The 24,623-nt window shown below is 42.3% G+C and overlaps 1 protein-coding gene across 1 annotated transcript in view; it reads right to left on the reverse strand.

Moving 5' to 3' along the window:
• Positions 1 to 554: 554 nt before the first annotated feature.
• The window catches only part of 5-HT2B (5-hydroxytryptamine receptor 2B), a 47,938-nt gene continuing 23,869 nt past the window's right edge, over positions 555 to 24,623 (reverse strand). Inside the window, exons 3-7 of the mRNA XM_018017940.2 lie at positions 11,010 to 11,242; positions 10,715 to 10,943; positions 8,810 to 8,948; positions 8,332 to 8,736; positions 555 to 5,364 (exon numbers count right to left, since the gene is read on the reverse strand). Coding sequence (XP_017873429.1) covers positions 3,978 to 5,364; positions 8,332 to 8,736; positions 8,810 to 8,948; positions 10,715 to 10,943; positions 11,010 to 11,242 — 2,393 coding nt within the window. The 3' untranslated portion in view covers positions 555 to 3,977. The remainder of the gene's footprint in view (positions 5,365 to 8,331; positions 8,737 to 8,809; positions 8,949 to 10,714; positions 10,944 to 11,009; positions 11,243 to 24,623) is intronic.

The raw sequence follows: 24,623 nt of genomic DNA on the forward strand, positions 1-24,623 counted from the left end.
TATCTTCCATTAGCAGTTCTCAAAAAGTCCCAAGTTCATTTAAATATAATCAACTTTCAGTTGTTACCCTTTTAGCAATTTTTTACATTTTCAGTCCAATTAGCTGAGCCAATTTTGTATCCTTGAGTTGATTTCCTTGAAAGCGTCTTTGCCATTTGCACACGGTTAAAGTCTCAATTAAGGAATTCGAGTATTCTAGCTGATATAAAATAAACAAAATCTGGTTACACTGCTTTTTACTTTCAAAATGCCGGCCATTTTAAATTACTTACCAGCTATTAATTAATGAAACAATGATACCATAAACATTTATTTATTTATAGCTGAATCACAATTTGCTGGCATTATGCCGTCAACCAATTAATTTTCTTTTTATATATATGCATATATATTATATTTTCATTCATTCGCTCGTTCGTTCGATTGCTGCTTAATTGAGCGCAATTCTAAATGAGCGCATGGCCATCACAATGGCAAATAATATATTTGATTGGCTCGGGCCGAGAGCCAATGCACTGTGGAAAATGGTATAGTGCATTTGAGTAAAACAAGTGTTTCATATTGTTCGATAGAATGCACATTTAATATAGAAGTCTTAAAAGGCTTCTCAAACACACACACATATGTATAGGTTAACATTTAGTCAAACATCAAACATGATCGCCAGTATATGTTAAACATATATGTATATATTTTATTTTATATCTTAATATATGTATATGGTTTAAGATTTTAGTGTCTTTGACTGGGTTGCAGCTAATTCTAATATATATTTCAATATACTAATATTTGTATATATGTACATACATCAAACAATAACGCACAGAGATATGTCATTCGGAATCTTAATTATGCTTCGGCTTCTTTTATGTTGAGTTATAATACTTGTGTGGCTGTTTTCTTTTTTTCTGATTATCGAGTTCTTTCAGTTAAATTCGATTCAGTTTTTAGTGGGAAACAAGAAGATTCGCTCTGTCGATAATGCGTCATTCATTTCTAATGGGTTCTACTAGTACTCAGAGTACATTGATAAGTTGATTCAATTGCTAAACTAATTTTACACTAATCAGATCATAGCTAGTTGGGTATATGAATGTATAGTTTTATTTATTTAGCACACCCTATGGGTCTTATTGTGTCTGTGTTTGTTTGTGTATGTGACAGTGTTACATTAATTTCTATTTCAAGTTTTTGTCGTATATTGTATATACAGCAATCGTTTCCTAAACCTGGACATTCACAGTGCCTACCGCACAACTACTTACAGTTAAACTAATGCATTTAAGTACATGCTCTAATACAGTGCTTAGCTGGATTGCATTTGTGCAATGCTTTTCGCTTAGCTTAGCTATTGGTTAAAAGCGTTTTGTGACAATGCTCTCCCCTTTAGTAGTATATCCGAACTAAATACAGTGCGTATTCAGTATATGTACACTTTAATTAACTACTTAGTAATAAATAAATACATTCATTTAATTTGGTTAACATTTACCTCGTGATTGCAGTTTACATTTATGAAATTTAAATTCGTATTTGCTTAGCTTATTTCAAATGGGTTTTTGCTTTCTGATTTGCATTCATTATGTTTTGAATTCAATAATTTTAATATACTTTGAGTTTAAGCCAAGGATCGGAAGGGCAAGTACATCATCATCAGTTCTTGAAAGACCCTGTCTGAGCTAAATAACAGTGATTTTATTTTGTTGTTGTTGGTGCTTTAATACTTTAGTTCCTTAAAAGGCAACATATGTTAGGCGAGCGTTAAACGGAAACGGAAATTGCCGCCATTGCGTTCATTTCTCTTCATCTTTCTCTGCTGTTTGCCCTGCGGCCAGGCTATTCAAGTTCAATGAAGTTTCAACGGCGTGCGACACTTAGGCCCGGCCTATCAGCGACCCGAGCCCTAAGCTAGCCGGAGACAGACTCGGCGTCAATGAAGTGAGCTAAAATATTTCCTCTGGCCATCAAACGGCCATAAATTCTCAAAAGTGTCGCGTTTCGCTGCTGTCGCTCTCGTCTGTTGTCTCCGTTACAAATTTGTCAACCTCTCCATCTGCCAGTGTGTAAAAAAAAAGGAAAGAGAAAACACTACAAATGTTTGAGGCGCGCGCTGCAAAGTGTTCTTCGAGCTCTTAGTGAGTAGGTGCTACTAATGGCACCATTACCTGCTCCTTCTGCCTGGCAGGCCGCGCTCCCCTCTCACTCTGCTTCTGCTGCGAATTTGTCGCTTACTTTGTAGCCACATCACAAAATTACGCTTTAAACTTGGCCCACATTGAAACTTTCTGAGCCAAATAGCTTTCATTATGGCTGCTGCTGATTGCTGTTGTTGCTGTTTGATGTGCCAGCCTCAAGCAGCTGTTTCAGCTTCCTCAAGACCTGGCAGTAGCCTCTTGCCGGGGCGCCATTTACGTGACCAGCTGAACATTTTTCATTTTGCCACAGAAAATAAAACCGAATGAATCAACTTTTCAAATAAAAATGGCAATCTGTTCAATGCCAGCAACAACAACAAATTCAACAACAACAACAACAGCAACAACAACTAATACTATAAGAAGACCAACGTCAAGAACAACAACAACGAGAAAAGCGCTTTTATAGACATTGCGTACGTGAGTTCAGCAGGTCTCTCGCATTTGCGGCCCGAAAATTTGCCATAAATTAAACGTTTAATTGTGAAAATCGCCAAATAAACAAATAAACGAAAGTTCGGCTTATATTGATTGCAATTGACAATCAAATTTGTAGCGACAACAACAATTGCAGGGGACATTTGGCGCATTTATTTATGGACTTTAACAGCGCCAGGCAATATGCAATCGAATTTGATGGCTTAAAAAACAATTGAACGCCATGAAAATATAAGGCCTAAAGCCCAAAATATTGATGTGCCACTCCAAGCCTAAGCTTGAATAGCTGAGCATTGCCAGAGTTTTAGAACAGACACCGCTAGCTATAACAGCGTGATGCCACTTTCCTTGCTGTAACTATTAGTGATCTGGCAACGCTTGAGTTGAGCTGCTAATTTTATGCACAGGCCACGTCGACGAAGAACATTGGAATGTAAATTATTTAAAATGTTATTTAATTTGATTTTCGTTTACATCTGAAATGCCAAAGCTCTGATATTAGCTGAGTGAACAGTTTATTACAAGTTAAGATCACACTCTTGGCTACTTGAAGAACTTATTCTAACTAAGTATATCATTCTAACAAACTTTAATCCCGACTTTAGTTTGTTTTTAACTAAACTGCGCTCTATTATTCAATAGTTTCAGCAGCATGCACATAATCAGCCTCGGGGCTACCCCGTGCTAGATAGAAGCAGGAAAATACAGATTCTTTGCATTTTCCGCCTTGAAATGCCTTTGACGCACATTTGCAAAATCTGCTATGCTTCGTTTAATAATCCCATAATGGAATTGCCGAGCCACAGGGCAGTGGAGATGGAGGCGCTGTGGGGCGTGGCATTGAGCAGACAAACTTAATACACCTTGAGCACCACAATTAGAGAACTAGACGCCTGCGGCGGCAAAGCTGACCAGCTGGCTGAACTCGGCACGAGTGCGAGTGGGATGTTTGGCGGTTAGGTGGTTGTTCCATCGGGTGGGTTAACAAGCAGCAGTTGTCTGGTTTCGGTTTGTCCGGCAAATGTGCTCAATGGCTGTGCAAATTGAATTTGAAATTAATTAGAGACTTAAGCCTCAATACACATTCACACACACGATTCCGAGCCGGGCCGGGCTGTGCGTGCCGTGTGGTCTGTGGATGCTTGCCCAAATTTCGAGCTGCTGCGCTCAGAGATTGGTCGTTGAGTCGCTGTTCGATTGCGCCTTGAGCAGGCTCGAGGCTGGACGTGAAGCGAGTGTCCTGGCATCGGCAAAGTCCACGCCGGTGCATTTGATGGGCGGCGGTTTGAGATTTGTCAGGGGATTGGCGTTTGCCTTGAGCTTACCGGGCTTCACCGGCGTCTGCTATCTGCTGGGCCTCCAGGCGCTGTTGTTCGAGTAGCGGCAGAGCAGCACCTTCTTGAAGGCCTGCCTAAAGACCTTGTTGAAGATCGTGTAGAATATGGGATTCACCATGGAGCTGGCATAGCCCAGCCAGGTGACCACATCGAACACCCAGTGGCTGATGCGCTCCTCGCACTCCGCGCACACCGTCGGCAACAGGTTGAGCACAAAGAACGGCGACCAGAGAATGACAAACGTGAAGAACACCACGCCCAGCACCTTCGTGGCCTTCTGCTCCAGCCGTATGATGCGGCCGTGCCGCGACGAGTTGCGCGAGATGACGCTGGAGTTGCGCGAATGATGAGAGCGAACCGTTTGCTGGCGCTGCAGCAGGCAGGGCGACGAATGCGGCGTCCGCGACTTGCCGCCCTCTCCTCCGCCCTGGTAGTTCATGTTCTGGTGGCTCCGCAGTGTGGCAGAGCGGCGTAACGGCGTCGTTGTTGTTGTGGTTGTTGCCGTGCTGGACGCCGTCTTGGTGGGGGTTAGCAGCAGTGAGGTGCGTGCACCGCCAAAGCTGCTGCCACGCCGACGATGCCGACTCGAGTCCCACGTGACCACCGAAGCTGTCTTTGAGATGCTCAACTTACGCCGGCCGGGACACGGTGTACCCGGCGCGGCCAGAAAGCCGCTGCCATCACTGTGCACCGTCAGGCAGCTGCCGGGCGTCTGATGGGCCGAGTTGGGCGACAAGGTGTTCACCGACGCACCACCAACTCCACCGCCGGGAACAGCTGCTGCCGCCGCACCCACACTCACGCTGCCGGTGAGCGCGCTCTTGTTGTTGCTGGCGCTGCACAGAAGCAGGTCCATTTCGCTGGGCGAGCTGCTCACGGCCGTTGCTGTCGTCACGGTGGTGACCTTGAAGGCGGAGGATATGATCTTCACCTCCGCCGTTTTCACACAGCTCTGCAGCGGGCGATCTCCGAAGTAGGGGCAGGTGCACACCGACGGCAGCTGCGGGTAGTCCGACTGATGATTGGAGCTGCTTGGCACGTGATATAGTTTGCCTTGTTGTGGCTCCACCTCCGTGTCGGAGTGGCAGCTCTTGCTCATGGACGAAGATTTTAATGTCTTAGCTGCTTGCGTGTCCAGTCTTTCGTCGTCGTCCTCCGGCTCTGCACCCGCCGCCTCATTGTCATCGTCGTCCTGGCTCTCGTGCAGCGTCTTGTGGTGCGTGTAGAGCGCATTTTTGGGCAGGCTATTGTATCGTTTGCACCGTCGTAGTGTATCCTGATCCTCATCCTCTGCATCCTCGCTGCCTGCGCGTCGCTCACGGCCAGAAGCTGCCGAAGAAGCGCGCCTGCGCTTCTTGTACGCACGCAGTCTTTGCGACAGTTGGGAAAGTGTGCTGCCAGAGATAGGGAAAAGACAAGAGAAACAAATGAAATTTAAGATATATTTTTAGTATTAACATCAATTGTTACATGTGCATGGCAAGAGCTCTTCAAAGGGTTTTCAATCGAGTGCAACTCTGATATGGAAATTGCCCGAATTCATAGCCAATGTTCCATCAGCTTCCAATTCCCCAAATCGAACCATTTTTTGTCATGAATACCGTTCATTGTATTTAAGCTTTAGCACAAAAAATTGAGCTACCTTTTTTTTGGTTTTGTTTTAAATATATTTCGGCAGTTTCACGCGCCTCTTAAGCTTTTTCCATACTGAATTTATTTTATTTTTTTAATTAAAATTGCTCAGTCAATTGGCAAACAGTGTGCCTGAAAACATGCTGCCTGGCCGAAAGCATACACACCCTTACACACACACCGACACACATACGCATAACAGCGCACGCTTTGTGGTCACCTGGCTTTGTGTGCGCTGAAAAGTAGGCAACACTTTTTGCTGTTTGTGTTTACAGTTGCGACTCGAACAGAATCCACAAAATGCGCTTTGTGGCGCGCATTGTTGTTTTTTGCTCTCTCCCTCTCATTCGCTCTCTTTCTCTCTCTGTCTCTCCCGCTCTTTTCTTAAAGCAAACACTTTTGTGTTCGCCGCTGCCTCTAGCGCGCTCCGCACGCTTTATTCTCATTTGGAATTCATTTTAATAAAGGGCACAAATTTGAGCGCTGGCTTTTGCGGCTGGCTTTCAGCTTTCCGCATGCCGCCATTTGCTTTGCATGCAAATGTTGAAGCAGCCGCAACTTCATTTGCGCCTAATGAAGGCGTCGCGCAACAGCTGTGGGCGGGGCACTGGCTGCGCCCTCCTCCCATTGTGCATCCGTGACACTTTCTGATTTCATCCACGCGAGACGCGCGCACATAAATTGAGATGCAGTAAATGACAGTTGCCAGTTGCCAGATTGAAGCTACTGTGGCGTGCGGCTAAAAGGTGTCCCATCTCATTATGCAGAAGCCAAACAAAGCCACGCAGCTACCAGCCGAGTTTGTTATTGTTTCAGCCTCAAAGGAATTAAACAGCTGCCAAGCTCATCAAGTCAAGCTAACGGGCGAATCGTCAGCCTACTCTCTGTTTATGTATGTGTGTTTTTCTTCCTTTTGTATAAACATGAGACAAGCGAGGAGAAATAATAGCCGAGCGAGAGATTTATGCATAGCAGAGATGGGACTGTCGTTTGGGTATATTTATACATATTTAAAACTGTATAAACGGCAGTGAAACAAAAAATTACGGAGCTTCGTTCCGGGAGCTCCTCAAATGAAAAGACATTTAGTCAAACAATTAAAAGCCGATACAACAATTTGCCAGGACCCAAATCCAAGTGCCACAAAGGCAGCCAGGACAGCGAAAAGGCTCACAAATTATTAATTTAGTTGGTTGTTCTTTATTAAAGGACACACCGAAAAAGCGAAATCCATTTATTGATTGTGTAAATGCGTTCCACTGGCAAAAAAAAAAAAAAGAAACAAAAAAAACTGTCAGATATGAAGGCCAAAATAATAAAGGGGAAAAAAAAACGAGCAACAGCTGAGCCCGACAAAGAGAAAAACTAAAGCCATTAGGCATTAAAGTTTATGGCATAAAGGAAATGGAAATTAACTATAACAAAAATATTACGAATTCATTTCGAATTTTGTTCATGCATTTTTTTGATAGGTGAATTCAGTTATTTCAGCTTTGAGCTCATTTGCCGGAGGACAATTTAAATACTTGGAATATCTATTAAGTAAATCTGCTAAATAAAGAATTTAATTTGGTTTTCTCTTTATTTTTCTTGTATTTTTGCTCTTTTTGAAATGAACAATTTTAATTGGGTTTTCTCTGCTTGTTCATCGTCTTTTCCTTACAGTCAACTAAAATAAAATCATTTGAGTGTTGTTGTTGCCAAGCGTGGCTAAAATCACTTAAGAGAACCTTTTTTTGCTTCATTCAAAATAAACGAAAAAATTAATTATTACAGAAAATTTCACAACAATTCAAAGGCGGAAGGACAATGAAAGGCGAAAGCCCAAAAACGAGGCAGCCCGGCGTACCGAGACACAGGAGAAGAGAGAACCGAAAGAAACTAAATAAGTACGAATTGAGCTGTTGGCTTGGCTTTTGATGCGGTCAAGCGAGAGGCTGTGCATGGGGGCGTGGCGGCACCGACAAATGCTCGGGGATAATACGCTCGCTCGCTCGCTCTCCTGTGCTCACTTTACGCCTGTATGCGTGTGTGGGTGTGTGTGTGTGTGTTTTTTTTTTTGTGTTTGTGTATGGCATTAATGTTTGCAGCTGTTTGGCCTTTTGTCAGGCAAAGAAACCTGAACTGGCGGCATTTAGTTGAGTCCCTTTCACCAAAGGACCCAGCCGCCAGAAGATGTTGCTTTCTAAAGAGTCTCTCTCTGTCTCTCTCTCTCTCTCCCTGAGCACGTTTTTGTGTGCGTATATTGTGTGGCAATCGAGTTTCAAGTTTCAATTGATAAAGTACAAAAGTAAGCTATATAGTCAGTTATACCCTGAGGCCATAAGGAAGGGATTATTATGCTTGTATTTCTGAATTAAATAAAGACAAATATTTGGTTGCATAAAGAAGGAAACAGGTGGAAGAGAAGTCAATACCCTGTACGTTTCATATATATAGAATGTCTTCCTCGTATAATTAAGAGAGTGTGAGTATAGGGTATCTCTCAGCTGCCTCTTCTCTCTGTTAATGTTTTTTTTTTTTTTTTTTTTGCCGATTCTTAAGCTCTCATTGTGGCAGTCAATGAAACTCGAGCGTTTTCCATTTGAGATTTGCTAGCATAAAGTCTGACTGTTGTTTTTAGTAATTTCTGCATTTTGGCCTGTTAGGGAAACGTCCTTTGCATGGAACGTCCTTGTGCCTAATTTTCGCCTTAGAGCATTTTCAATTAGGGATTTCCGCGCACTTACCCATCGCTCTGCTCGCCCATGCGGCTGCTGGCCAACGAGTTGCGCGTGCTCTCGCGCTCCAGACCGAGCGTTGTGTTGGACAGGCCCAGCATGTTGCTGCTCTGCTTGCCCTTGGGCGACGTTTGTTGCAGGTAGCTGCTACCGTGAGCATGTTGCAAGTGCTGCTGATGCTGCTGCTGTTGCTGCTGCTGCTGCTGCTGATTATGCTGCTGTTGCTGTTGATGCGTCGAAAAGCGCTGCGGGCTGCTGGAGTAGGGTAAATTGTTTGAGATGGAAAATTCGGATTTTGTGGGCGAGCCGGTTGTTGAGGACGAGGCAACAGATTCCAGGCCACGCGACAGCTTCAACATCTCCGCTCCAAACTGATGCAGCGCCGTCATTGTCGTGGGCGTGGGTTCGGGTATGCTAATGGGGATGGCCAATAGAAACAGATTCCTAGAGGGGAATGCCATCACAATTTATCAAGTCTAGCGCTTACCTGGAGTCGGGCAGCCAGAGCTCGTGATTGTCCAATGTGCTGAGATCCGTATCCGTCGAATTAGCCGAGTGGGCGTGCAGCACCGTCGAGGCGTGGCTCTGGCCCGGCTTCAACAATCGGCGCCAAGTGCAGCGACGCTCTGCAATCGAATAGCGAAAAAAAAAACAACCATTAAATTGCAGTCAGCGCAATCATATGCTAGGGCTCAAAAAAATCACATGCCCGCTTTAAGCCAACTAAATGCGCTTATAAATTCGCACGACTACACACTCACACACACACACAGTAACGGGGAAAAGCTTTGCTACGTGCCTGCGCCAATTTCAGCTGCCTTACAGCAGATTTAGCTTAAAATAACTGCACAGAAAATAACACACTCGTGCCCTGTACTATGGGCATGAAAGTCGATTTCATCGATAAAGTCGCACAGTCCTTGCAAGTGCTTAAATCTTTAATATTTGTATAATATTTATGTATTTAATAATAAATGAATGAATATATAAATACATACGCATAAATGGCAGGCTATTAAGTTAACATGGCCAGCCGCTGTTGAGTCAACAGCTGTTAGCAACAGCATTTTTGAAATATCATAGAATTCGTATTGTTTGGTGAATGCCAGAATACTTGGCCTTGTGTTTGACCATTTCATTATTTTATAAAATTAAATATTTAAATATAACAAAATATAGTATTTCAAAATATTTGAACAGAATTTTATGACAATGAAATCTTTTGATAAGCAAGAGCTTGTTATCTAAAGAGCTCGTTATCTAAGGAGCTCGTTCGCTCATTGAAGTTTTATTGTCAAGCTAGTATGGAGTTGACGCCCTACTCATGTATCCCTAGATATAAAAAAACATAAATTGAGCATTCCACTGTACACATTCATACACCACCAGATACGCACACACACATGGAGAGAGCTGCATTAGCATTATAGAATCGTCGCAATGCGCTCGACCCACTGCTCGTGCTCTGTTTCCCATCGTCGATTAGCTATCAAATGGAACTCAACTGCAATGCAGCAGGAGCAGGAGCAGGAGCCAAAACAGAAGCAGACGCAGAAGCAATCGCAGTTGCACTCACTGCTAAAAGCCCATTAAATATGTTTAGTTCTTATTTTTATTTCCATTTTGATTTTGATTTCCATTTTGATTTTGATTTTATTGATTATTGTTATTGGCGCACGAATTCCGCTTCCTGCTGCAGTCGTCGAGAAATTTGTATTGGGGGCGTTTAGCCTGATTGCTAAATGCTCTATCGAGCGGGCAACCAAAACAATTCGCCATTGTGTGAATTGTTCTAGGGAGAGCAGAGTGCGCTAGCACAACTAGCACGTCCAACTGTAAGGGCGTGATTTATGTGTGTACTCACGTACCCAGAATATGTGTATGAATCAATATGAATCAAGAGCACATTCGAGGGGCTTTTAAGTATGTGTATAGCATTAGATTCAATTAAGCTGTGCAATCAATACCTGCTCAGAATTCTACATTACTTTGCACTTGGACTGTCAGACAGACTTACGTAATATGCCAATGCCTGGCTGGTGGATGGCAGCCCTGAATTTGGCTCTAAACTCATAACATGCTCAAACCACACGCCTGTCGATAGCTGAAAGTGTGCATTACTGTGGCCTAGACGCCTATGCATGTCCTGGCCGGCTTCCGCCTAGAAAATTCGTAATATTATGTTTGGGCTAGCTGCAAATCATATTAAATGTCGACAGCTGTGAGGCAGTGGGCGTGGCAAGTGTCGTAAATGCGCACATGCATGTACACTGCGAGAAATGCAGAGGTAGTTCGAATAACTATCAGCTGCTATTGCTATATTTATTTAAGGATAATCAACTAAATAATAATGTAAAATGATTTTCTGTTGGATTTATGTGCATTCACTTACCCAAGGCTGGCGCCTGGCCCAGCCAGCCGCTGGCCCAGCCGGGCGTGACCGCCGATGTGGGCTGGCCACCGCCCAAGTTTTGCCGCTGCCTGGCCAGGAGTCGGACGGTGAGGCAGTAGGTGAGCAGCATCACGCCCAGCGGTATATAGAAGCAGACAATGGAGCCGACCAGCTTGTAGACCGGATCCGGTATCTGACAAGTGCCATTCACCAGCACCGAGGCATGATCCTGTCAAGAGAACAGGATGTTAAGCAAACCGAAAACGGCGAGAGATAGCATCCTGCGGATGCTCACCTTCGAGTACATCAGGCTGAGCGGCAGACTCATGGCGATGCTCAGCAGCCAGACAAAGACAATCTTGAGCGTGACGCGGCGTCTGGTTTTGTTGCGTCCGAAGCGCATTGGATAGCGCAGCGACAGATACCGATCCACGGATATCGTGCACAGATGCATTATGCTGGCCGTACAGAACAGCACATCCAGGCAGATCCAGGTCAGGCAGTGCTCCGAGCTCAGTGGAAAGTGGCCTGCAAAGCATATCAAAGTGAGAGGAAGAAGCGGATAAATATGTTTGTCTTTGACTTTTATTAGACGGAATGTGCTTGTAAATATCAATAAGGCAACTGTCTCTCGGGTCGACTGTGAGATACCCTGCACTGAGCACTGAGCACTGGAGCATGCCGCGTACATAACATTGCCAAAATCCAAAGTCCTTTTAGTAGTAATAGCTAAATTTATATGTATCAAATAGTAATATGAGTATGTTCCAGCAATCAATATACCCCTTTAGTTTTTGAGTGGGTAGCCAACGGAAAATATAGTGGTCCAAGTGGCAGCAATATTTTCCAACTAGCCACCAAAATAGGCGGCCAACTGTCGTTTGGCCATTTGATTTGATTTCTTTTTGCTTCTGCTTTTGCTCTCCCTACTTTTTTTTTGGTCTATTTTGTACCACTTTCGGCCTTATGGCCACGTTGTTCCCTGCTGGCTTATGCAACATATTTGTGGCATCGCCTTCATATGAACGGCCCCTCGACCGGAACGCCTCTCGCGACAGTCGTTTTGCGCAGCTGTTGGACGTCATAACTCAGCGAGAGATGCTCTACAAGCCAAGGATGGCCGACCATAATATGTTCTACAGTTGTATTATGCCCCAGGCGATAGCGTGTGTGTGTGCACGTGTGTGTGTGTGTGTGTGTGTACATTCACTGTGTGCGAGTGCTTGAAAAGATTTGTGTGCTGGATTTGGGGCTGAAATTTGAGTGGGCATGAATATTGTATCGCAGCTGATATAGGATTGCGTTGGGGCTAGAACAATATGAAATATATGAGTCAAGCTGAGAAATGTGAGTATATTCAAGGTATGCAGACAGGGGATTCATCGTGCGGAACAGGTATTGTAAAATATGCATATGTGTGTGAGGCAAATACGGATGGTATGGCTCAGATTCCCTGTCTATCACTTATATATATTTGAGAAGAACAACCTTCTCGCTTGCTTCACTTTAAAGTCTAACCAATTGCCGCAATTGCAAGAGCTCAAACCTTTTCCAAAGGTTTTCCGATGTAGGTTTTCTCTGTGTAATTTTCAGCCTTTATCCATGATTACTCACTTGAGTAACAGGATTGACAGTTTGAATGCCCTACAATCGTGCTCTCTAATCCTCCCCCTACTTATTCATCGATACTACATTTACAGCACCTATTCAGCCCTGTGGCACCTTTTTCACCTATCGGGGGTCTAGGAAAACAACAAACGCTCTGGCAGCATGACAAACTGCCTGCCAATCAACTGTTGCTGGCCGACGACATTCATAATTCCTGTTCCTGTTGGCCATCAGCATTTGTCAAGCCCTCCATAAACCGCTTCAATTGCAAACCATTTTGACCCGGGCGAGCGTACAATTTGCTCAGTTGCGTTGTTAGGTGTTGCAAATGGAAATGATACGGTCGTTGAGCTGGGACCCCCAACGATTTATGAAGGGCCTAAAGTGTCAATTAAATCGATTTGGGACGCACTGGAAGCCAAAGCGTGGGCACATCCATTGAAAATAAATTTGTTAAGGCGCCGAGTCAAAGGGAAGCAGCTTGACTGAAATCGATATACATATATATATAGAGTGAGGGCAGCGCGAGTTACTGAGGATAGCTGGAAAGTAACAGACCTATAACGGATACGCATGCTACCAAAGTTTCGTTTCCTTCGATTCCTGTTGCTGCGAGGACCAACGAGAAAAAAACAAAACCAAAAACACAAAAGGGCCAAACTGCATGCCTGAGGTTCGAGAACTGGGGTCTGGGTCTGAGGTCTGCCAGCGACTTGGGGGATACGCTACGCTTTTATTTGTATTTGGTTCTCTTTTATTTTATGTACAGCTCTTGCCCTCGCTTTCTCTCTCTCCCTCGCTCTCTCTGCCCCTTTTCCTTAGTTAAGTTATGTTGTGTTTTTTGTTCATTCACAAAAAAACATTTCAACTTACAAATGCGAAACAAATTTCAAACAAAAGTGCAAAGTTCTGGGCTGCAAATAAATTTTTAGCTGATTTCTTTTGTGTGTTTCTTGTTTTGTTTTGTTTTGCATACTCTTTGGGAAAAGGAGGGGCGAGGTTCCCAGCAGGAGGGGGCCATAAAAACTAAACTCAAACACAAATAGCAGCTAAAAGCTGGGCGTCGCAACTTGCCAACCGAAATGACTTTCTAAATGCGTTGAAACTTATTTAATTTGCAGCAAGGTTTAGTGGGTCAAAAGGAGGGCGGGCGGTCCTAATAATGACTTTTATATTTGTCAAATCTACTTAAGGGCCGTGGCCTAATATGCCAGAACGCCCAAAAATCAACTCATGACGGAAATACGATGAAATGTTGGCTGCTTCATGCGAATACCCTGTAAACTGGCAGGCGGGCGTATGCACTTCTGTGAAGTGGCTAATTAAAAGAAACATATTACATGTCAAATTATATGTAAATGGATTATCATAAAACAAAAAGTTAAATTTATATAAAAGTTTTAGACATTATCAATTTCACTTATTTCATTAGTGTACTTGAAATGTGATTAAAATTATTATTAAAAGAAAAGCCCTAATAATTTCATAATTGTCTTTATTTACTCAGCTGGAATATCCTTAATGCAATTTACGCAAATCAAATATTATTTCCATTCATTACCTCAATACTTTACGAGTTCTTCCCAAAGCTCTATAGAGTATATTTGAGTCGATCACTCTTAGCCTCAAAGTGGTTTTGTTTTATTTTGCGTAGCTTTTAACACGACGCGACGGATCGCTGCTTATGACAACATAAGCTGTTGTAGCGCCAACCCAACAAACGCCCGAACAACAACAAAAGCAGCAACAACATCAACCAACAAACAACAACAAATATTTGAACACTTTTCTGGGTTGGTAAACAGAACGCGTACAGCGCTTCAGACGGCCAGAGGAGGCAACAATGAAGCTCGGGGAATATGCCAAAAAAATAAATAAAATAAAAATAATAATAATGATTTATGAATGGGCTAAAATGCGCTGTTGTTGCTATTGTTGTTTTTGTGGTTGCTGCTGCTGCCAAGCATCGATTTCAATTTGAATTCGAACTTTCGTTAGATCATCAACAACAATTAGTCACAGTTTGGCCCAATGCTTACGGAAAGCTGAAGGGATTCTCTCCTAATTGGCTGCAAGTGAATTGGCTCAGACTTAAACTATTTGCATTGCATCCTTCAGGCTTATAATTTACTTATAAAACTCAATATTTACTGATTGAAATATGCCAGTGGCGCGGTTCAATGGGCATAAAATTAAATATACAAATCTCGAATCACAAATCGTAAATCGTAAACCAATCAGCGCAGTCAAATATCAAATACATAAAACCGAATAGCTGCAACAACAACAACACGAAACAACTTGTAGCACTTGACATCTCAATGATTTGTGTCAATAAAAAGTTGACAAATAAATATACATACATGCAAAAATAACAACAACAACAATGACAAGAATTGCCTAAAATATATAAATACAGAAATAAAACGTTTTGTGTGATATTTTCAAAATATTCTCTGCGATTATAAAATAAGCCGAACATTCGGCTTTATTTGCTATTGTTGCTTTTGTTGCTCATGTCACGCACATTCGCCCGGCCAATTTGCAACAATAACAATTTCCAATAACAAATCATAAAAAGGCAAAAATAAAAAATAATAAAAGAAAAAAAGAAAAAGGAAAACATTTCTCTGGCATATGACAGCTACTCAGGGATTTGAGGGCTCCAACTTTGGGGTCTCATGTCGCGCTGCACGGCTAAACAGACAGCTGGCAGACAACACGTTTTCAGTTGCAAAATGTTGGCCAGGAGGTAACATCTGCGCATCTACACCCGTACCCACACACTCACACACACACACAAACATACACACCAATACACATACACACATTGTCACAATTTGCCGCACATGACTAATAATCAATCATTTAAAGTGTTGCCTGCTTTTGAGTGCACGCTTTAAACCCCCCACATAATTGGCTTGCCTGCTGTTTATCTTACCCTCTCCCTCACACACACTCCCATTCACTCTCTCTCTATCTCTCTGGATATCTGTCTGTCTGTCCGCCTGCGTGTGAGTGTGTGTGCGTTAAGTACCCGCGGCGCTTGTTGACATGTTGTCACCTCCGCTGTCAGCAAATTTATGAAATGGCACCACAGCCAACTCCATTTCCTTAGTTTGCATTAGCGTAAAAAAACCCACTGGGGTTTTCAAATGTGCGCACATACATATACATAAATAAATACACACGCATATAAAAATGTATGTCTGTGTCTAACCTTTTTTATACACCTACATTATGGGGGTGTATTCATCATGACTTTTGGCGCATCTGCATGTAAATATCAGTTTCATTTCTCGCACCCCGTTGACACATTTGCATGCATATGCATATGAATTTGCTTACACGCACACATAGACATAGAAATAAAAAAATAAAAAAAAATGGTATATTTATGAAATAGATGTATATTTGCTTGTATCACTGTCCCCCATGAGATGTATTTGGTTTGTTTGTCGTTTCCATTGACAGTGATCGAATGAGGTATGTACACACATAAACTAGACCATAAGAGAGAGCTAAGCTGCGATAACTCTCTTTGATACCTTCCTTAATGTTATTGCCTCCTCTAATTAACAGAATTGCTCCTCCCATCCTTTTTTGCATGTAATGAAAAAGAACTTCGCCTACTTTGCAGAGGTTCTACATGATCACGCATGTTAAAATAAGCTCGTTACATACCGGTTTCGTACTGCACTGTTAATGGGCGGAGCAATTCTGTTAATTTGGGTAATCAATAACATTAACATTCGATAGTTCGCAGGATTCATTTGTGTAGGGTAACCATTTGCCTAATACTCGTAAACGAACCATTCCTTCCTGTTTGATACTTGTAATACGGGATTTTGCGCAAAATTTGTTGTCAGCTCAAAAACTGAATTCGAATGTCGTCGCAGCTGCTGCTGTTTCTATTATCGTTGTAGTTGTGGTGAAGCATAGGTTTGTGCGTGTGTGCGTGCGTGTGTATATGTTTTTGCGGTCAAATATTGGCGCTGAATGTGGCGGCAAGTGTTGCCATGCGGCAAATCTCGAAAGGCACACAGTATGCGGATGCCAAAACAAAATCAAAACATTGAGGCCGGCGCAGAGTGTGATGGGACTCACCGGCAGGACATATGTGCGCAAATAGGCTCAATTATGCAGCCTAATGATAATTTAATCAAATAATAAAGAAATACATATAAAAAATTTTAGCTGGCGATATGTGGCCAGGTGACGGTTCGGTCCGCTGGGGACAGCTCGTGCTGCCCGGCGTTAAATACACCATAAGATGAGTGTCATCCTAAGCGAAGTCTATTCGGCCCATTTGCATAAGTGAATCAGATATGAAGACTAAATATGCAAATATGCAGAAATAAGTGCTTGAACTATGTGACTATTGCGCTTTAACAAAGAATTTAACGAGATTAACTAAGCGACAGCTTCTGCTCGTCAGGGCCAAGTGTTTCGGATAGCATTGAGAGACATCAAACAGTTAAAGCCATTTTTTTTCTCATATCTGGCAACGCTAGCAAAATGTGAAAGCAAAAAATAAGAGTGTCAGCGGCATAACAAGGAAAGGCCAACAAAGGCCGTCTCCTGGCGGCCCCATGCGGAAGCCAAAGTCATTTGCATTATTGCCCCCTTACCACATGCCACCTGCTGTGGCACAGTGAGCGTGTGTATGTGTGTGTGCTTGCGCAAAGTGTGCACACCTGTGTAGCTGTAGCTCAGAGTGAATGCCAAGAACTTAAAACGAAATCGAAAGTCAAATGCCAAAGAACACAAAGAAGAGGATGACACGACAGGAGCCGCTGTGGCGCAGCTGCCCCGCCCCCAAACTCAAATTGCGTAAAATTTGTGCATGAAAATATATGTGTATGAAGAAGAGAAATAAATAGAAAATGGAAAACAGAAAATAGAAAAGCAAATGAGCGGCAGCAGCGAGCGCGGCATAAGGAGATTGCAGACAAGAAGCGAGGCCAAAACTAACCAAACAAGCTGCCGCTGTTGCCTGCAGGCAGCCCCCTTTTCTAATGGCTTTCGATTTCCGCTTGGCATCCAGGCCCCCTTAACCCAATACCCCCCGCCCAGAGTCTATTGAACTGATGGCAGTCAGCGTTAGCGAAAGTCCATTAAATAGTTTACTTTATGCATGGCAGGCACATTTTACCCTACAGTTATTTATTTGATTTGCCGTCCATTTGCTGCGCATGATGATGGCGATGATGGCGAGATGACGATAATGATGATGATGATGATGATGATGATGATGCCGTTGATGAACCCGTCAAAAGGATAAAGCAAGTTAAAGGCCACAACTACAACACAATGGCTGAATGGCCCAAGATGGCCTGCACAGCAACTAACAACAGCTCGGCCAAGTTCTTATACTCATTAATATTTCAATGCCATGGGGTTGCTTAGCATTGACTTTACATAACAAGCAAACGAATTCAGCTGAATTCTTTATTCGCTGATTGGATCAATTTACATATTCTTTATGTTGAGTGCATATAGAAACTAAGCAAAACAACATTTGCGGAAATCGTAAGCAATTTACAATTGATCTTTTTTATTTGCGTTTGAAACCTTTTCCAAAGGATACTTTATATTCATGTATTATTAAAAAAAATTTAAAACAATTTAGCAGATTTGTTAGCAAATATTTATCAAAATACATATATTATACTTTGCCTGCACAATACAGGGTATTTGACACCTCGATTTGATCTTCATATATTTGCTTAAGCAACTCGAAAGAATAATCAACACGTGAACTAACACGCGTGTGAGTGTGTGCGTTGGCTGATGCACGTAGTAACCGCTTGTTCCGTTTTGACTTTCAGTTCATGTCCTCGTGCGCGTCCTGCCACTTGTGCGGAAGTGTCTATCATATGCATGTTAATAGCTTCTCTCCTGCTCAAATTTAGCACAAAGTGTATCTATGTGTGTGCATGTGTGAGTTTTTAGTTGAGCTTTGTCCTTTCTATAAAATGGGTGAAGAATTGTTGTGTGGTCACAAACTAAGAATCCTGATTACGATTACGATAAAGCGCACAGCTCAACGCTTTTGATAAATGACTTTCCTAGAATCTGGGCGTCTGAGTCCGCCTCATGATTTGAGCAAAGGCCGAAGTCAGCTGAAACCCGACTTGAAACTCCACGAATTCCCTTGGCTGCCAAGCGAAGCAAAAGCAAACAGGCACGAAAAAAATTCAATTAAAGCGGCAACAGGTTTTTTCTCTTTTGTATAAATTCATTTGTATTATAATGGATAACCCAGAGAATATTTAAAAGCACAGCGGTCGGGTCGCAAAGGCGACAGCAGGCCACAACCTCAATCTATCTCTATGTTTCAATTTCCTTCTCACACACACAACAATACACACACACACACACACAAACGCACACAGACAGACATTCAGTCTGGCGGTCGCTGAGCCGCTTTTTTCGCTTCATTTTCACACTTCAACAAACTTAAGCGCTAAACAAATATATACAAGGCAAAAAGAGAGAGATAGAGGGAGAGAGCGTAGAGCGAGACAAAGGGCAGAACAATAAAAACTCACATCAACACAGTGCATAAAACACGAGGGAACTCTCTGCCCGTCTCGCTTTCTCTCTCGTGCTATTTATATTAATACTCTTTAATATTAAGCATTCTCTCTTGCTTTCCGCTTGTTCTACATTTCCGACTTAAGTCAATACTTTATTCAGTCTAATTCCGATAAACTCTAAAGTCTAGTAAAACAAAGCTTTGTTTCGAATTTGTTTTCCATTTTCTGGTCGTTACTATTTAAAGTTTAAGTTTTAAGATAAAATTGGACTCTTCAGCTCTACATGCGGCTTGGCACCCACGTCCATTTAATGCCTGGAGGAAGACATTTCGTCTCCCTAGAGTTTTATTAGCGCTGTTGTAGCGGTTGCGGTTCACTTGATGTCTTCTCTCCCTCAGCCACACAAAGTTGTGCCTTTCTCTAGGTTCAGCACTGAGCGAGCCATGACTCGCATTTACCTGTGGCCTGGCCGCACTTTGCTTCAGTCTACTTTTTACCTTTTAATATTTACACAGCATTTGTCATTGCTTTATTTTTGCATTGTTAACGCTTCGCTTAATACGAACAGCTACCTACGTGGCTGCATCTCTCCCACTCCCCCTCCCACTCTCTGTCTCTTTCGCTCTCTCGCTTGCCTTCTTTCGCCTTTTGACTCCACTTTTGATCTGGCAGCAATTGTGGAATCCTCTTCCACGCGCTGCATGGAAATGGCGCCTGTTTCGATTTGAGCTACGGCTCCCCGCATCCCCCTGCACACATGGCACCATTATGTGGAATGCAGTGTCATTAAGCTAAACGCCCATCTATGCTGCAACAAGTCTATTCAAGTTTCTCCTGTGAGCTGGCAGCTTATACAAATTGCTTGCGATTCGTTGTCTCATTATACGCGCTTTTAGCGTTTCATTCTGTTTATCGTTTGTCTATTGCAGGAGCAATTTCTTATTTTAGTTTTAGTTTAGGGTGGTTGTTTGTCTGTGTGTATGTGTGTGTGTGTACGTTGTTGGCGAACTTCTCAAATGGATTACCTAGCACTTGTAATACCTTTCGTCTTACGTTTGAGTTCTTGCAATTGGCAAAGTTATTGCAACTTTGTTTAAATAGCGGCGTTTGGATATGGCCACGCCCCTGGGCTTTCAGCCCTTCCACTTATTGATGTGCACTCAGCATTATAGCTCTACGGCTTCTCTTGCTGCTCTTGTTGTTGTTGTTGTTGTTGTTTGTCTGTTCATCTCCAACTTTTGGCCAAAGTTTTGGTCCACGGCGAAAATTACAACAAATTTTCGTTGCATCCTTCAGGCGCACGCAACGGTTGAACTCACAAGCAACGAACTTGCTCGACTGGAGTGCAATTGTTTGCATGGGAAAACTTTCGCCTGACATTGTTGTGAAATGTATCCATTGGAAATATAGTCAAGGGATTACACTACTTAGCAAAGTCTGATATTTTGCTGATGCTCTCATTTTATCGATGGCTTCGAAACAAAGTTCGACGATAATTGATTTGAGCAAGACTTTTGTAATCCTGCTGTCAGTTTAGGTTAGGTAAATAATATGGAACATTGTGTATTTTGTAAAATTATATATAAATTAATAAATATTTATCTATTTAATTTTACTGCTCTTTAGTTTCAATTTTGTGCTAATATTTGTATTATCAAGTGATCTTTCCTGAATTTGCTAAGGCAAGCAACGACAGCAGCACATATTGTCAGCAAATATGGAGGCACATGCAAAATTATTCAAAGTTTCCTTTGTCTAGCTGCTTCGCTCGCTCGTTTGTCCCAGGACACTTTGAGAGGAGCCCAAACGAGTTTTCCTTTTTTATGCCGTTTTTTCTTTTTTCATGTGATAAAATAAAATTACCAAACATCGACTTGCTCAAATATGTGAGCAATATATGACAAAAGCCGTATCCGACCAAACCAACATAACTTATATTTAAGCTTTTGCTTTTGGGTTGAGTTTGGGACGAGGAGTGGCGTATTCAGAAATATGCTATTCAGCATTTCATAGTTTTTTTTTAGTATCATTGGAAGTTACTGAACCGGTCTATGATCTATGCCATTTCATAAACGCCCTTTAAAGCTGAATTAAATTTAGTTTTGCATTAAAGCCAAAGTAAAATCGATGCAAGGACAAGGAACAGAATTTATGTAGCGTTTAGCTTAGGGCTAAGCACACATCTGAAATCGCAAATAGTATACATGTGTATAAATATATATATGAGCAGTAGACTGTACGTGAAATAATTTACATTTTTAGTATACATTTCTTTTTATTTACATTTTCCCTTTCATCCCATAGCTACTTTATGGTTTCATATTTCTCTTAAAGCATTCAAATATTTATTTTATCTGTCATGCTTTGCATACGTGTATTTATTCTATTAATTTTTGTTTTGTTTCTCGCTAAAACCTAAATATTTGACTGCAGACTCGGTTAGCAGTTGGCCAAGTCAAGTGCAGGCTGCCCTAAATTCTCATAGTGGGCGTGTCCCAAGTCAGAGTGAGCCCTTTTCGATTGTTGGCTGTCGACATCCATATGTCAGTTGGCAACGGGAAACGCCTTCATGCCAGGCAACTTGGCTCCGTTTTGATGGCACTTGAAAATAGTCCTGTTTAATTTTATCGAGCCTTCCATGCCATCGGCTTGTCAAAACTTTGTCTGGCTGGACTACAAAGCGGACTGCAGTTATTTTCAGCCATTTTCCACTGTAATTGCGGGCAGAGCTTCTGAAAGTATTATGATTTATGCATAATTGCGGTAAATTGTCTGCGGACGCGCTTTACCTTTTGCCGTAATTGCCGTAATTGGTTATATAGATAGCCGCGGCTGTGCCCAATAAATATATTTTTGTTAGACTTCTAAATTTAAAACGCAATGAGTATGCCCCAGGCGACAGAGCGCCAAAGGACCGAAAATATATCCAATACTTGTGATTAAATTAGATTAATTAGATTAGCGTTATTTTCTTTTGGTTGTTTGATTAGGGACTCGCTTGCAAGTGGCAACAGAAATTAAATTTAAAGTCCGAAATGCGTACGTGCTCTCGGTTAAGCAAGCAAATCAAATTGTAAATTCAATTTAACGCCCGAAACATGACACCTACACAATGCACATAACCTCACAATTGGGCACACATATCCTTAAAATTTTGTTATGATATGCATGTCTCTGAATGTAAACACGAATACACACATATATGCAAATTTATATTTATATAGATACATATACCTATCTCTGTTGCCTGTTGTTGCTGTTGCTTACTCGACTGCTTCGGCTACCATTTTAATGAAAGTCCAAAAATGTGCAAAACAAATAAACAGCAACGTGGCGAAGGCGGAGGAGGAGGCGGTGGCGGAGGCGGAGGTGCCGACAGGGAAGCAGAGGCGTGGCCGGGTCTGGGCAAGCCTTGGCTAGCCAAGGGCGGGCTGGACATGAGCTGTGTCCATTTAATTAAATGAAAATTGCAGTTGTTCGTGCAATAATTGAAGTGCCGAGAATTTCCACATGCCAAGCGGGAACAGATATCAGTAGTTCAGCAAAAAAAAAAAAATCCAATGTACACGCATATGTATTCATGTGTACACGCATGCATATGCAAAAGTGCATGTGCATGTGAGCCTGAAGTACATGCATTAATATTTATGTATATTAGGCAAAAACTTGCATTCCTGATTGAAACTGAAGGGCAATGGCATTGGTAAATATATAATTACAGTCGAGCAGACAGCAATTGGGCTTTCTGATCCAATAAACTCTGTAATCAGCAAATTAATTATATAAGCAGAAGCAAAAGTTAGTTGACTGTACTTCAATTAAGGAATAAATAACTGCTCAGTCCTGATTATATGTATGTCAACTAGGTGGCAACTAGAAGGTTTTGAATGGACAACCAACTCAATTACAGGCAAATATTCAGTGTTGGCAAACGTAAACCACAAACGAGTATCGTTTGCCCTTGCCAGACCGAGTTCACTCTCTCTCTCTCTCTCTCTCTCTCTCTCTCTCTCGCTTCTGAAGGTTCATTAAATACAAAATATGCATCAATTAACTAAATTTCTAAGCCAATAAATACGCATCATAATCAAGGCTCAGCTCTAGTCAAGCTTAAGCTGAAATCTCTAAGATTCTGCCCGAGTCGATCTATTCACATTTTTGAGATTTATTGCTGCTAGAGTCCATGCCTCAAGCATAGCATTAGAGGCGGCAGTGCGCACTTCATTTATCAGACTTTGACACTGACAGGACGCTACGGCCGCGCGTCCAGTTTCACTCTTTGAGTTGATTAACGACACGAAGCCCAAAAAAAAGCAAAAACAAAAATAAATAAAATATATCTGTGTATATATACAAAGGACTCTGTAAGGCTTCAGCTAGTTAGCATAGTGTCAGCAGCAGCAGCAGCAGCAGCAGCAGCAGCGACAACAACAACCGCTTGGATAATAACTGAGCCAACATTGCGGCGTTGTCAAGTCATATTTCACTTTGAGCAACGCCCACGTTGGGTAAATTCAAATGAAACGTCATATTGTATTTGCGTCCAGCTCGGCTTAGTAGCTCGGCGAGCAAAAAAAGTAGACTATGGCACGAGTTATAAAGAAATAGGACAGTTAAGCTACACATTTGCGTGACAAGCTCGACAACTGTCAACAAACAACTTCAACTAGCCAGACACCCACGCGCGCGCACACACACACACACACAAGCACACAGCACGTGCTGTACGCGTCATACGGGGCGTATGCGTATTACCGTTGGCCCAGCTGCTGGAAGCTGTGCACGGCACGTGAACCGCGAATTGACCTGCCATAAATAATTATAGACAGCCAAAAAAAATATACGACCATAATGCGATGCCAGTCACGTTCACGTTGACGTTCTTTGGCGTTGAGCAGTTTGGGGAGTGGATTTTAGAGGCTGCTTATAAATATTTAACAATCGCTTTGAGGAATGCCCGCAGAAGACGTGCGCAAATTGGAATTATCGCCGCCATGACTCTCAATTAGTAGCGTTAAATTGTCAAAGCTGACATTCGCAGGGGAGCCTCTGCCTCTGCCCCTCGCACTGACAGGCCAAACCCGGAGCTGAAGCTCTGCTGGATCCAAGCCAGGTGGCATCGTTGTAATCTTGTTTGCTGCTGTTTTGGCTTGCCTTGGCTTGGCTTGGCCCGGACCGGCAGCCACTGAGTTTGCTCTATACATTTTGTTTAGAGAATTTGTTGTTGCTGTAGCTGCTGCCGTTGTCGTTGCCGTTGTTGTTGTTGTTGTTGTTGTTGCCTGTTATCATTTAATATCCTGTCACTTAAGTGTTGCCGGGACTGAAGCTGAAGGCGCGTTTTCTATGCGACAATTTGTTCAGCCCGCGCGGCGTCTGCTTGATGCCTTGCAAAGTTCGAGCTCGATAACTGCTGCTTAGCATATTTATATCTCTATATACACACACTTATATATATTTAGGTATATATAAATCATTTTTATTTTATTTTGCAAATAAGTTTCTGAAGAGGTTTTATAACGAGTGAAAGAAATATACAAACTTTGCGCCCCAAACAACGTCTCATCTTTGTTTACCAATGCTGTAGAGGCCCTCAGCAGCGATGACTGCTTATATTCCGTGCTTTTCAGCGCGTTTCGGCTTACTGAGCAGATTTTGTGCATACAGATTATTAGCACAAGGGTAAAAGTTGGTTTTTCTATTCAGTCAATTGCTTGAAATGAAATTAAGCACTTTACTTTATTTACTTGCGTCTGTGGCCT

Source organism: Drosophila arizonae, chromosome 2, assembly GCF_054131065.1.
Source record: "Drosophila arizonae isolate 15081-1271.41 chromosome 2, UAZ_ARI_1.0, whole genome shotgun sequence".
Lineage (NCBI taxonomy): Eukaryota > Metazoa > Arthropoda > Insecta > Diptera > Drosophilidae > Drosophila > Drosophila arizonae.